Genomic DNA, 14,899 nt, shown 5'->3' with positions numbered 1-14,899 from the left:
ATGCGGTTGTAGGTCCTGCCCGAAGGGGAGGAGCTCTACAAACACGGCGACCAGAGGCAAAGACAGCTCTGCCCAAGGGAGACACGGGTCTACCGTTAGGGAAACCGTACCGCGGAAAATACATCACAGGGGGTTACCGCAGGTAACCAACACCTGTGAAGCACCTACCCCAGTACAGGTCATGCCAGCACAGGTATTGGGTCTGGCTATGAATTCCTCCACCAACTTTGCCAGCCACAGGGCTAGGGAGGAAGGACATCCAGGGTCCACGGACTTGTGAACTCGCATGGGAAAAGAAAGTGCACATCTTCGCCTCACGGAGGGAAAGGCACTGTACGCAAGTGGTATACCCAGCCAGCTGTCCCGTAAACTTACCTGTTCATACCTGACAAACACGGGACAAAACTGGCTCAACCCGGAGATCATAAAATCTTGCGAAGGTTTTGTGTGTTGTCCAACCCCCTGCCCTGCAGATGTCTGCTAGAGAGGTGCCTTGTGAGGTGCGCTATCATGGAGACTGAGTCTAACTCCATCCAGAGAAAAGAGATGCTCTGAACCAATGAGAGACTGCTCTTTTCTCAATTGTCCAAAAGCCCCAACTGGCTGAGGTGCTCGAGCACTAGGTCCCTATGTGCACACAACACAGTAGTTGTGGATGCAAATGCCTACTTACCTTAATGGGGCAAGGGCTGCCTCCATGACATTTGTGAAGACGTGAGGCGACAGAGACTGACTGAAGGGGAGTTGTGACCCAAGGAGTGAGGAAACCGGTCTTTCTTTTGAAAATGTGGGTACCGCAGCCCATCCGTGTTGCGGAGAACACAAAACAAAGGGGAACACAAGATTCTCCTCCCGGCCCTCCACCGGGGGACAGAGTGGTCTGGACACCAGCTCCAGGGTTCCGGCAGACATCTTCCTCCCTGGGTCGTCCATCTCAGGAGTGTTTAGGAGCCTTCCTCGGGTTCTTAGTGCCGGACCATGAGGCAGGGGGCGTCAGCTTCCTGCGGGGGGCTCAATGCCGTGGCTGAGGACTTGGCTCGGGCTGCGGCAGAGCCGCCTGGGCTTTTGCAGCTGCAGGGGACGCCCTCGGTGAGCAGACAGGGTATTTGATCTTGAGCCGTGCTGGGGCAAGATGTGCTGTATCGCCTCTGTCTGCTTCTTCACCGGCGAGAACTGCTGTGTGAAGTCCTTGACGGTGTCGCCGAATAGGCCGCTCTGGGAAATGGGCGCGTTCAGGAAACGAACCTTGTCAACGTCCCTCATCTCGACCAGATTCAGCCATAGGTGGAGCTCATGGACCACCAAGGTGGCGAGCTGCCTGTCTCACCCCAGAACTCGACCAGTGCAAACTAGCGTGCTGGGGAATTGGTGGTCCACGGGGGATTACCTGGCAGAGCCGCACCCATTGGAGTTCCCAAATCATCTCCAGCATCAACCGACCCGGCCTCGTAGGTAGAAGGCCTGGTGTGGGGGGTGGCTAGAGTGGCTTTTCCCCAGAAGAAGGAGAGCCGTGACCGCAACGTTGCCATGGTCATGTTCTCACAATGAGAACATAAACCATCCACGAACACTGCCTCAATGTGATTACGGCCTGTGAGGCAGCGATAGTGGCCATCGGAATTGGAGAGATAGCGACCGAAACCAGGAATTACACACAGAGGAAAGGCATCTTTAAAAAGATGCTATTCGTCAGTGCGTGCTCTTTTAGTGGAAATATACTGTTTTATTTGTGAGAATATTACTCTTTTAGCTGTTGAAGTGCCCAAGGGCGTACTCAGTGCATGCTCTTTTAGGGGAAATATACTCTTTTAGCTGTTGAAGTGCCCAGGGGCGTACTCTGCATCAATTGTGCAGAGGGAGAGAAAGCCACTGAAATGCACCATATATCCAACAGCATATGCTTCTTAGTGAGGTGAATGGACTGGTAGTGGAAATCAGCTCTTGGTTTGAACAAGAGGCTTGTCTGCCACAGATGTCTTCTCGAGTTGGTTACTAAGTTACAGAGGTAAGCAGCTGCCGCTTGTACTCACATTGATGACATAATCGGACTGCCGTTCAAACCCAAATAATATGAACAGAGACCAGCACAGGCAGTGCGAGGGGGAGGAAATGAACTTGGGTTTGGTCTAACCAATCGAACCAAGTGTGAAAGCACCCTTATAGTTTTTATTTGACAAAATATAATAAAAAAATGGTACACGATGGTCATGTTTGACTGTAAGCATAATGTTGACATTACTGCAAAAACTGACACTTTAAAACAAACAAACGCTAAACTTTGACAAATAACAGTTTTAAATAATGTCTAAAAATATATCCAAATGCAGCAATCTGTCCCCAATATATCACAAATTCTCATATTTCCTCATGTTTCAACTTATAGGAGTTGTTTTTACTGAAGTAAAATTACATAATTTAGCTTATTTTAATATAAAAATTAATGGTGAAATTGAGAAATTTACATGTAAACAAAATCTAAATCCAATCCTAAAAGTGCATAATTTTATTGGTATTACTTTAGGGAAGAAGACATTTGATAATTTATTTAAAAAAAGGTCAGCGAGTAAAGATGCTGACTACAACCCCTGGAGTCGCAAGTTCGAATCCAGGGCATGCTGAGTGAATCCAGCCAGGTCTCCTAAGCAACCAAATTGACCCGGTTGATGGGAGGTTACAGTCACATGGGGTAACCTCAGCACGGTGGCTATAATGTGGTTTTTGCACTTGGTGGGGTGGGGTGAGTTGTGCGTGGATGCCGCAGAGAATAGCATGACACCTCCACACGCACTGTCTACGCGGTAACGCGCACAACAAGTCATGTGATAAAATGTGTGGATTGACGGTCTCAGACACGGAGGAAACTGAGATTTTTCCTCCGCCACTCGGATTGAGGCAAGTCACGACCCCACCACAAGGACTTAGAGTGCATTAGGAATTGGGCATTCCAAATTGGGGAGAAAGGGGAAATAAAGGTTACACCTGTACTGTTTTCAGTTAAAAATAACCATGAACAGTAACGTAGCTGACCAGTCTTTTTTAGAATATCCGGGTTAAAATAGTTTTTGATGAAGTATAGCATTTCACATAACAGCACACTGCTATCGCTATTTGAAATGTCATATCAACTACCTTCACATAGATATAGACGTGGGCGATATTTTTGAAGCTGGTTTCATTTTAGGAATGAAAACAGTGTGGTTTGATCTTTGTTGTTCGGCCACTATACATGTTCTGTTTCACCTTAACTAACTTACAATAAAGTCTAAATTAGACTGAATATAATGTATTCCTTCCAGGGATAGCCAAGGTCATTGTCTGACATCATACTGTTAATTAAAGGCTTCTATTCTTTCTTCTCGCTCTTCATTGAACATCTCAGCCAACAAACATAGAGCAGCCCAAACCACATTAACAGGAACTGGGGTTCCTGTTTATTCAGAGTGTTTGGGTTATTGTCCTGTTAACAGTACTTCTTCAGCATATCCTTATATGATTATCTACGTCCTTCATAAGACATCAAGCATCAGCTGAGGTAAATTAGGAAAATTAAAAATGGCTAGAGGGCCTACAACGTTCCTTGAGGCACACCATGTGGCATATAGATAAGGCTTCAATGCTAGCCCTCCATTTCCTCAATAACACAACTGGGGGCATTTATCGGCATACCAAACACTCCAACAGTCAGCCCGAGACCACTCATAAATCAAGCAAGGCTGGCAAAACTGCTAAATGAGTCCTCTCATCTTGGTAGAAGCATAGCAGCATCCCTTTCATAAGACACATTAGTAAACTGTATTTATAAGTTTATAAGTATTTAAGTTTTTTTTTTTTTGTGTGTTTTGTTATGTGTGTATGGGTATATATGTGTGTGTGTGTGTATATATATATATATGTGTGTGTATTTCACTGGTCCCTTACTTGTATAAGCTGCTATGTCTTGTTAATTTGGGTTTTGTTCAATAAAAAAGTTAAAAAAAAACTTTAACCAGTATTTATTCACAGGTTCATACAGGAATTTGAGTATTTTGTCTCATCTTGTTGGTCTACCTAACTAAGAAATATAAGAAACTTATTTCAGAGGTGTATATTAGTACTTAAGTACAGTCAATATTTCTTAAATATTTCTACTTTACCCAAGTGTAAATATTTCTGATGACTTTTACTTGTACTTCATTGAACAAATTGAAACTTTTACACCAATTAATTTCCCTAGACCCTTTCGTTTCTTTGTGACTGAACACTGCAAAAATAAACAGCTGCAAATATTAACTGTACAGTATGCAGCGGCTCAGTGTTAATGATGTCCATGGTGAAGCAAATTGAACAATTTGATTCTTTCGAATCTCTCAAACCGGTTCTAAAAACAATCTGAAAATGTCATTTCGGTAATCAATTCACCAATCTCAATCAAAATCTAGAGCATTGCTAGGGTGTTCTTCATGGTTACTATAGGTGGTTGCTTACTAGCCCAAGTCAAAAAAGCCCACTGCCAAGACTCTATGATTTCTAGTCACTACATGTGGCTCAACTTCCTCCTTTAATATACTTTTTTCCCTTATTGTTTAGGTTAAAATCGTAGTTTTAATTCCTTAGAAAAGTAATAGCACATCTCTCCTCAACAAGCCGCATAATTTCAGATAAGTTACATAATGAAGTTTAACACCAATTGGAGGTTTGTTGAAATCTAAGTAATAGTGATCCATGCCTTAGCAAACACCACTTATAAGATTCACGAAGAATCTGTGAACTCTGACAGCAAAGGAAAGGGTTTCCTCTCAAGATCTGAACCAGTTTACTGCAATATTTCTTCATAAGGTTGTTGGCTGTGGTTATTTCCACATGGTGAACAAAAAATCTGATCTGATCTGTTCTAGAAGCTTTCACAAGTTCCTTTACTTCTTTGGAAAAGCTTTCATCTGCAAAATCTTGATTCCACCTAGCGGTTATAGACAGAAGCACATTTCTAATCCAACTTTCTAGTCCAAATCCAAAACATACTGTATGTAGCACAGCATGGGTGCCAAGAATTCTAAGTGTTTGCAGATGTGATTGCTTCTACAGCTGTTGCTACATAAGTGCTCATAATATAGTAAAAACAGACAGAGAAGGGGCACAGAGAGGCTGAACACCTGTTATTGTATAATGTAAAAGGGTTTTTGAGCAATGAATTTTTGACATTTTTCAATGACATTTCCAATTGTTTGTGATTAATATAGATGTTTTTTCTGTTTTTTTTTTTTTTTTACAATTCAAGCAGAAATCACTGAGTGGATTTCTGGGTAAAAAATTCTAGGAATATTGAAATATATATGGTCCCACTTTATATCAGATGTCTTTAACTACTATGTGCCAACATTAAAATACTCTGTTGACCTCTCTCATCAACAAGGCATTTCCGTCCGCAGAACTGCCACTCACTGGATGTTTTTTTGTTTTTGGCAATTCTGAGTAAATTCTAGAGACTATTTGCGTGAAAATCCCAGGAGATCAGCAGTTACAGAAATAATTCTGTAAGAAGCGCTGTTTTGGCGGCACAAGGGGGACCTACACAATATTAGGCAGCTAGTTTTAATGTTGTAGCTGATAGGTGTATGCTTTTCTCCATTCCATTTTTTCTCTCATCTTAGCCAAATTAGACAAGAGATAATCAAATATACTTTGCATTCTGTAACAATCAAAACACAACATGTTACCACGGCCACCTTCTTTGTTGAACAAAAGGTTATAAATTACATGTCTTAATGGGCTGAAAGTCAGTTTTATCAACTAAAAACTACACAGCAGACGTTTAGGTTTTTCATTTTAGAAGTTTAGTGTTTTACAAAGATTTATTTGGACATGTTAAGCATTCAAGAAAACATAATTATGATTCATATGAGGTATAATGCAAAATCATCTCAATAAATATGAAAACTGAAGTTGCTAATGTTCTTCCACCATTCTTTGTAATTCGTTCATCCAGTCATATGGAGAGTCCTCTTCAAAATCCCTGCAGTCAGAAGAGTAACGTGATTGTTACAGGAAACAATGGAAAGGGAGGAGTTATGAGAAACTATATACATACATTATATATATATATATATAGACAGTATATAAACAGTAGAAACTGACGTGTCTTCATCATCTGAGCGTGGCTCCAGTCTGCTGTAGTCTGTGATGGGCTCCTCTGGACCGTCTATGTCATCCACCTGCTCTGTGTTTAAAGGACCTCCTAGATGATTAGAACCTGCTGAAAAAGATTTATCTGATCAAGCAACAGACATGTGTTAGACATTTGCATTTATTTACATTAATTTAGTGGCTTTTTTTCTAAATGATAGTACAAGTGAGGAAAGTAGTTCAGAAACACAAAATCATATCAGTTTGGTCTCTTAAAAGGAATGTTCCAGGTTCACACAACTCAAGCTCTATTGACAGCATCTGTGGCATTCTGTCTATTACCACAATAAATTATTTTGACCAGGCCTGGGTCTGTACCATCCCTGTTGAAAACCCCTGATAGAGAAATGCAATCCAACATTATTGAATTGCTCAATAAGATTGCCAGAGATGATACTACGCCCAAGATGACAGGTCATGTAATGTAATGTAATTACATTGTTATGTATAAACTTTATGAAGTGGCTTATCTTGCTAAGTACTATAAACTGTAACAGTGGAATCGTTATTAGCATTGGTGTAGCAGATGGTTATATTTGGATTTTTGCATATGTTATGTTTGAATTCTAGCATTTATGTTTACAGCACGTCTTGATTGAGAATCCCACTGGTCAAAAATCTCCTTACTTATCAAGGTACAAGATAAGATGAGAAGAGTGTAAGAAAAGCTAACAAAGTGGGCAAATTTATGAATTAACTGAGATCAGCTTCATTTCTTGCTGTATCTCCTTGTAGTTTTTTTTTTTATATGAGATCGCTCTAGTTCATCTCGGATCTTCATAGAAGATCATATCGCAAGTAGAGTGCTCGATTCGTCTGAGTTTCCTGGGTTTTTTATTGTTGTTATAGAGTGAGGAACTCCTTGCTGCAGACTCTAGCTACAGTTGTTGTTGTTTGTAAAGGTAACGAAACATAATCATGCCCTCCGCCTCCTGACGCAATCGGTTTATCAGTTCTATCAACCCTGAATGACATTTTCTGTAGTGGAAACATGCAGAACAGTTTGAGAAATCACACTGGCCCAGGAAACCACCCCCATGTCGGTGGAAAAGGGCTTTGAGAGTGCTTCTGAATACAGTGGGGGTGCTCTAGTGGGTGCTTAAAACTGTGGATTTGTCATACACATGGTATAAACATTTTGTTCTGTGGTTATTATCAATTGATTGAATCACATGGGTAAATAATAAGGTCAGTATTTGGTGAGACACATCTAGAGAATGACTCAAAATCAGACAATGGGTTGTTATTGAGACAGTGTAGGTAGTCGTAATCAATGAATGTGTGGAAACAGATTTAACCCTTTAAGCTCGGATGGGCCCCTGCCTGCAGGTCCATCGAGAAAAAAATTATTACCAACTTATTAATAACTAAAGTCATGGCCAACACAAAATAGGTTTTATTTGAAGGGTTAGAAGCTGTACTTTAAAATGCATGTAGGCATTATGACCAAAACTGAAAAAAGTGCTTTGAAATTTGCAGACGATAATTTATTAATAATTTTGCACAGCACATATTATTGTAATCGGTAAAAACATCAAACTTTTCAAATAGCCATGTGCCATATGTCATTAGAAATCTTTCAAAGAGTAGAATAAAACCAGCCAATTTATTTTTCTCACTGAAAATTTATAGCGAGTAATAGCTAAGTTTATGTCTTTGACATAAATATTATATAAACAGGTGCTGCTTATAAGCCTCATTTTCACTTATAACTTCACGAAAAAGAAAATATCACAAACCATTATTTAGAGGAGGGAATTCTTGTTAAAATGACACACAATGTAATTGCACACACACTCAAAGCAATCGGATAAAAAGATCATTAGATAATCCACACAAAGCACAATGTGCACATAGCACATAAGGTGCTGACTGACTAAAAACAAGTTAGCTTTTCTGAATCAGATGACTTCATCAGAAATGATGTAGTACGTTGTCCTGCATCATGGATCGCTAAACCAATTGTATTAAGAAAGTAATCAAAATATGGGCAGAGAGGATTGTTCACTCTAATTACATATGGCCATTACGAGATGATGTCAAGTACATGACATAGACTCAATAATGGTTCAAATGACACAGAATGGAACTGAATGAGATCTCATTACTCATGACTGCAAGCTTTGGAGAGAGAGCATACTCTTGACCATTGTTGTATTTGCATGTGTAAGTAGTTCTTGTGTACTAGATATTTGGAGACATTTTTGGACACTATGAAAAAATATTTTTGTAATGCTATAACTTTTGATTGCTTTTTCAGAGCTACCTTATTTATATCCTGAGATATATAATATAAAATCTCAAAAATAAGGAAAAAAGTAAATATTTGGCAGATTTTTGAAAGTTTTTTCTGATTTTTCAGCAGTTTCTAAGGCTTTTCTAAGTTTCTTCTTGAGAATCTCAATGTGATGTATCTACATGTTTGTGTGTGTTTGTGTGTGAGCTATGAGCCTTTAATTTTAGGAATGCCACTAAAACAAGAAATCTTTAAAAACACACTCAGAGCTCAAATGGGTTAATGCTACACCTTTAAATACCAAATGTAATGTCAAAACTAATGGCATTTAAAGTTGTGGGACATGTTTTGTTGTTTGTGTATGAAATCAAGTCCTCATATTTCACAATAATATGATAATGTGGAGTACAGACATTGTCAGTATAAAATGTCAGTAATTTAGTAGACACTGTAATACAAAGTAATTTCCAATACACCTGGAGTAACCTGAGGTTAAGTACCTTGTTCAGAGGTACAATGGTAATGGTTGATGTATCCTTGAATTTGTACCTGAAGCCTTCCATAATGTTTACCTACTGTGCCACAACCCCCACAAATCTGTATTGAAACCTTATTAAATGGTGATGCAGGACAAATCAAACACTCCTTTTCAATGCTCTGCTCTGCAGTTATTAATGTTATAAACAGGATGACTGATGTATGTCATGTGTACATACTGACCGTGTCTGTGTATAGTGTACGTCTCAAAGGCAGAGCATAGCTGAGCTTTCTCTAGAAGACTCAACAGTCTCTGTGGTGGATCTTTGTCCCAACGTTTCCTCACTCGTCTTTCTTGGATCTCCATACAGTCATCCTCTACAATACAGCCAGAGAACGCAAAAGCTGACACAGCAAGTTGACCTACTGACATCCATTTAATCACCAGCATTTTAAGGGATAAAGCTCTCTCTCTGACAATTTCTGTTACTATCTATATGACATTCTGTCTGACTATCTATCAAAAGATAGTCAGCTAGCTGCTTGTCTGTATTTATCTGTAACGTCTGTATTTAATATGGTAAGTTATCAGTATAAAATGTAAAACTAGTTTAAACTTTCAGACAAGGCTTTGTCAAGCCAACATCAAAGTTTGCCATGACAAACTTAATCTATCTAGTTATACTGTATGTTTACATTTTGCTGGCTCTTTTTTATTTAGCTAATTAACTGATATGAAAGCATTAGCCTCTCTGCTGCCCCCACCAGCTCTGGAGCAGCAGCTGCATTCATCTGAAGTTTGTGGTAATTATTTCAGTCCAATTGCATGGGCTACTGATATGACTGAAGTGTTCGTCTCATGTGAGTGTACATAACTGTAATTTATTTTCTTCAGTTTTAAAAGTAAAAAAAAAAAAGAACAATTATTCAAGGTGTTACAGTACCTGAGACGGGGTGAACACCCTCCACAGTAGCTACACTACCAGAGGACATTATATCAGCATTTCCAAGGACTCCCAACACTGTATTACAAGATCCAACAGCCCACCTCTTACGAGAAGTTGGGTCAGTGCTGTTGCTCTCTGTGAGGGACTGTCCTGTTTGCAAAGATCCCAAAACAATAATACGGAATACCAAAAAAATACAGAATTTTTAAAGGTTTTTTAACAAAGATCATATACATTGCCAAATATTATTAACTGCCAAAATAAATATGCATTTTTATAAATCAATTTAAAAATATATTAAGCAACATCATTATATATATATATATATATATATATATATATATATATATATATATATATATATATATATATATATATATACACATTGTTTAAAACATTTTTCATATGAATGAAAATCAACCTCCTGGGACATGATGAAAGAAACATTTAGCAATACTTTGCTACATTTGAAACACAAATATTGTAAAAGAAATCATAATTTGTTCCAATGGAGGTTTTTTAAGCACTTTACAACATAAGTTGTATCAACATCTGTGTTTTTGATGGTTTACTCCATTCAGAATTCACAGATCTGATAAGAACATTGAGTAGGGGAAGTTTCCACCAGTCAATTCAACACTATATATATATATATATATATATATATATATATATATATATATATATAAAATGCTTTTGGGTGATTTATGGCTTTAATCAACACATGTGATATATATATATATATATATATATATATATATATATATATATATATATATATATAACTTAATATATCAATATATAGCAAAGTAGCTGATCTGAACTTGAGACCTTTAGTGGTAGATGAGGTCAATAGACTCTTCTGTCCTAAAAACATGGCCACTTTCTCACCGTCCTCCTTCCTCCAATAGCGTGTTTGTTTCTGCAACAACTCTTTGCTCTGTGCAGCAAAAAACAGACAGAAATAATATTTTTTATAAATCTAAGACAATTATTTTTGCTTGTTATTTTAAAAACAATCAAATGAAAATAATGAATATGGGTGATCTGATTTATCAAAATTTCTACTTGCATCCCATTAATCAATTTTTTTGATGTTGTTAGGTAGAAAAATGTATTTCTAAAGTATGTATTTTCACTAATCTGCTTGTACAGGCATATGGGCATCAGTGTGGTACCTCTGGCGTCAGGTGTTTATGCAGCAGTCTGGACACGCGGTGAGAGCTGAGGATGGTGTGTACAGAGGGTCTGTCTCTGGGATTAGTCTTGAACATGTGTTTGATAAGGTAGTGCAGCTCATAAGGTAAGTGACCAGGTAGAGGTGCGTATGCCCCTCGACACACCTTCAAGATCAGACTCTTCCAGCTACGAGCCTGAAACTGATGAAGAGAGGGTTTAAAGTCAAACAGGACATTAAAGTGTTTAGCTAGGTGCCCAAAACACCTCAGTTACACAGTACTGGCAGTGCAATGTCCTAATGATTTATGCTAAACTCAAAGTGTAGGCAGTGTTTATACATATAAACTCATTGTTACTATACAGTTTGAGGATTTCTAGAGAAAAATACCGGGTGTTGGAGGGTACAAAGTTCATACAAGACACAACCAAGAGACCAGACGTCACTGTAATAGAAACACACCCATAAGTCAACATTGTATATACTATAATGGAAAATCTATTGAATAAATACAGTTTATATGAAAAGTTTTACCTTTTATTATTATAAGGGTTGTTTTCCCATATCTCTGGAGACACATAGTATGGTGTACCCACATACGTCTGTGCATATGCTTTTGCACTGCAGGAAAGTACATATATAAAACTACAACTGACACGATTGTATTCTTACTTTCAAATGCAAACACTAGCAAAAAAAGAAAGAAAGATAAATTGCTATAATAACATTTCTTAGTACCTGTTAAGAGAACAAGCTGAACCGAAATCTCCCACCTTCACGGTCCCATTATCTGTCAAGAAAATATTCTGCACAGCAGAGATAAAATATCGATTAGCATCAGAAAATCATCTTTTAATTCACAAGAAGTTTCACAATGATATTTCACATACTATATATATTTTATTACATTTGAATGTTGGCGTGAACAATTTATAATTGGATATACAGTGGTATAAGTAAAGTAAACACTCTTAATATTAACATCATTGCATTATAACAAAAGACTAAAGTAAAGCTACACCAATTTTGCAATTACTTTTAACCAACAGGTCCCAATGTAAATTTAGTGGACATATTACACTAACTCTGACAACCAGACAGGGCCAAATAATTATGGCCTTCATTTAGAACAGTAAGTCTATTGTGTTATCACTTTAAAAAACAACTTTTGTCAAATGCTAATTGTGAAACGTGTTCTTCTTCTTTAACATAAATGCCACTTGGTTTGGTTTTTGTTTTCTGATGCAATGTATGACATTCATAAATCACTTTTAAAGGTATAGTTTACTCCACAATTTTAATTCTCTCATCATTTACTCACCTAATGTAATAAAATATAAATTTCCTCCCTGAACAGTAGGTGATGATATGCACGAAGGATGCGAATTGCCAAAAACAAAAGAAGAAGAATGTGGAACTGAAAGTGGAGATTTATAGTGAAAAAGGACTTCACTTCTGAAGACATGGAATTAAACACTGAAGTCTTATGGATTACTTTTGCTGCATTTATATGCTTATTGGAGCTTCAAAGTTCTGGCCAACATTTGCTTGCATTGCATGGACGAACACAGCTGAAATATTCTTCAAAAAATCTTCATTTGTGTTCAGTAGAAGAGAGAAAGTCATACACGTTTAGGATGGCATGTTGAGAGAATTGTAATATAAGTGGGCGATTATAACGAAACCTGTCAAGAAAATGTCCTGATTCTATTAGACTACAAATTCCTATTCCTTTAAGAGTGGTTTGAGTGTCTAAATACTTTTGGGTACACATTTTTTAAGTTGGACCTAATACTTCCATCATTTGCACTCCTTCTTTATGCTCATCAATTAACCATTAAAACAGTATATTGACAGTATATTATACCTTATTATGTTCAATATTTTGTACCTTGGATTTTAAATCCCTGTGAAGTACTCTCTTGTCATGAATGTGTTTGGTTCCTAGACACATCTGTGCAAACCACTTCAGGATCTAAAATAGGAAAACATCGAAACAGTGAATGTGCTTTAAAATAGTTAGAAGAAACTTAGTTAAAATTATTAATGATAGCCGAAATGCACATTGTTCATCAACAAAGAAAAATTGGGTGTATTCTTTGGGTCCAGTTTATCAATCCAGTTTTCAATGTAGCATGTATGAAGTTGGTTAACTATGATGTAGCGATCCAGCCAGTGTTTTTAAAATGGCTTTAACCCAAAGGAATGTTCAGATCTCTCATAGAAAAGGACTTTCATACCACATCCTCGGTGAACAGATTATTTTTTTGCTGCCGTATCCTTTGCAGAAGATCTCCACCACTACAGAACTCCATGACAATATACAGATGACCATCAGCTGAAGAGAGAGAGATAGAGAAAATGTCTCCAACAATTTTTGACTTATACATAAATATCCATTCAAAAGTTTAGGGTCACTTACACATTCTTTTTTTTTACATTTTAGAATAATAGTAGTCATCACAACTACGGAATAATAGAAATGGAAATATGGGAATTATGTTGTGACAAAAAAACAAAAACAAATCCTAATAAATCAAAACTATGTTATATTTTAGCATATTCAAAGTGGCAACACTTTGCCTAGATTTTGCAGAAATGTATTCTTGACATTTTCTCAACAAACTTCTTGAGGTTTCACCCTGGGATTTTTTTAAACAGCATTGAAGGAGTTCCCATCTGTATGCTGGGCACATATTGACAGCTTTTCTTAATTATTCGGTCCAAGTCATCCATTAAAAATAATAATAATAATAATTACATTTTTGTTTTGTAATGAAATATATTAATATGGTGGCACAGTTATATTTTTGTCTACAAAACTAATTTCAAACATTTAAGCATAGGCCTTCAGATCAAAAGATTTTTAAGATCATGTGAAACATTTTAGGCAAGTGACCCCAAACATTTGAATGGTAGTGTGTGTGCGTGTATGTATATATATATATATATATAGATATAGATATATATATAGATAGATATATATATAGATATATATATATGTGTGTGTGTGTATATATATATACTGTAGGCTAACCTTCAAATGAGTCTCTAAATGTCACAATGTTTTGATGCTTCATTCTGGAGAGGAGTAGAGCTTCTCTTCTGCTGTTCCTCATTCCAGTTTCGGCCTGCATTCAACGTGTTAGTATGACATAATTATAGACTGCAGAACAAGATCTCTTTCATGCATGTTAATTATTATGAGAATTACATTCATTTCTTAAATGCATATTGTTTGTCACCTTTGGCAGTCGAATTTCCTTCATGACATATTTTCCCTCCTCGTTTATTTGTTGAACCAACAGAGCACGACCGAAAGATCCCTCACCAATGACTTTCAGCACTGAATATTGATCCATAATAAGAACTTTATAACAGCGTCTTTATTCTTTGTGAGTAGAGCACCGAATGAAATGAACTGCTGTTACTGAGGGACTCGTTTAATTACAAAAGAACAATAAAATCGCAAAACTTAAAAAACAAAAAAAAGTATATACTTTTTTTACTCATGACAAGAAAGTGGTCATACAGGTAAAGCACTGTTTGTGTGTGTGTGTGTGTGTGCAGTTGTTTGTTAGTAACAGAATCGAAATCACCACTTCCGTGTTATGGTATGACGTAGTGATGACGCCAAGAGTGTGGCGTGAAATGGACTGCGCAGATATTTAGGAAAATATAACGCCAAGAAAAATCCTATACGTACACAGTAGTAGTAGTAGTAGTAGTAATAATAATAATAATATTAATAATAATATTAATAATAATAAATTAATTAATTAACAAGATAAAATATTGTAAAATATGAAGTATCCATACATAAAAAAATAACTAGAAAAGCACACACGCATTTTCGACAGCTTTATAATTTTTAAGAGGCTAATATTGTTTGGATATAGATAT

At 37.0% G+C, this 14,899-nt stretch overlaps 1 protein-coding gene across 2 annotated transcripts; it reads right to left on the bottom strand.

The window, feature by feature from the left end:
• Positions 1-5,801: 5,801 nt before the first annotated feature.
• On the bottom strand, positions 5,802-14,597 carry nek3 (NIMA related kinase 3). Of its 2 annotated transcripts, none has more exons than XM_052107446.1 (13): positions 14,242-14,597; positions 14,034-14,127; positions 13,237-13,334; positions 12,888-12,971; positions 11,735-11,802; positions 11,531-11,617; positions 11,387-11,441; positions 10,998-11,198; positions 10,651-10,759; positions 9,817-9,969; positions 9,116-9,250; positions 6,112-6,229; positions 5,802-5,989 (listed from the first exon to the last, which is right to left on the bottom strand). In XM_052107446.1, the coding sequence occupies exons 1-13, from the start codon at positions 14,356-14,358 to the stop codon at positions 5,923-5,925; spliced, it is 1,386 nt and encodes a 461-aa protein (XP_051963406.1). In that variant the 5' UTR covers positions 14,359-14,597; the 3' UTR covers positions 5,802-5,922. The 2 variants fall into 2 exon arrangements, with proteins under 2 accessions (XP_051963406.1, XP_051963407.1); XM_052107447.1 differs by having other exon boundaries at positions 6,112-6,226.
• Between the last annotated feature and the right edge of the window lie 302 nt (positions 14,598-14,899).

The sequence above is a fragment of the Xyrauchen texanus genome, chromosome 36 (genome assembly GCF_025860055.1).
Source record: "Xyrauchen texanus isolate HMW12.3.18 chromosome 36, RBS_HiC_50CHRs, whole genome shotgun sequence".
Lineage (NCBI taxonomy): Eukaryota > Metazoa > Chordata > Actinopteri > Cypriniformes > Catostomidae > Xyrauchen > Xyrauchen texanus.
The sequence above is the reverse complement of the archived record's forward strand: the minus strand, read 5'-3'. Positions and strand labels throughout refer to the sequence as shown.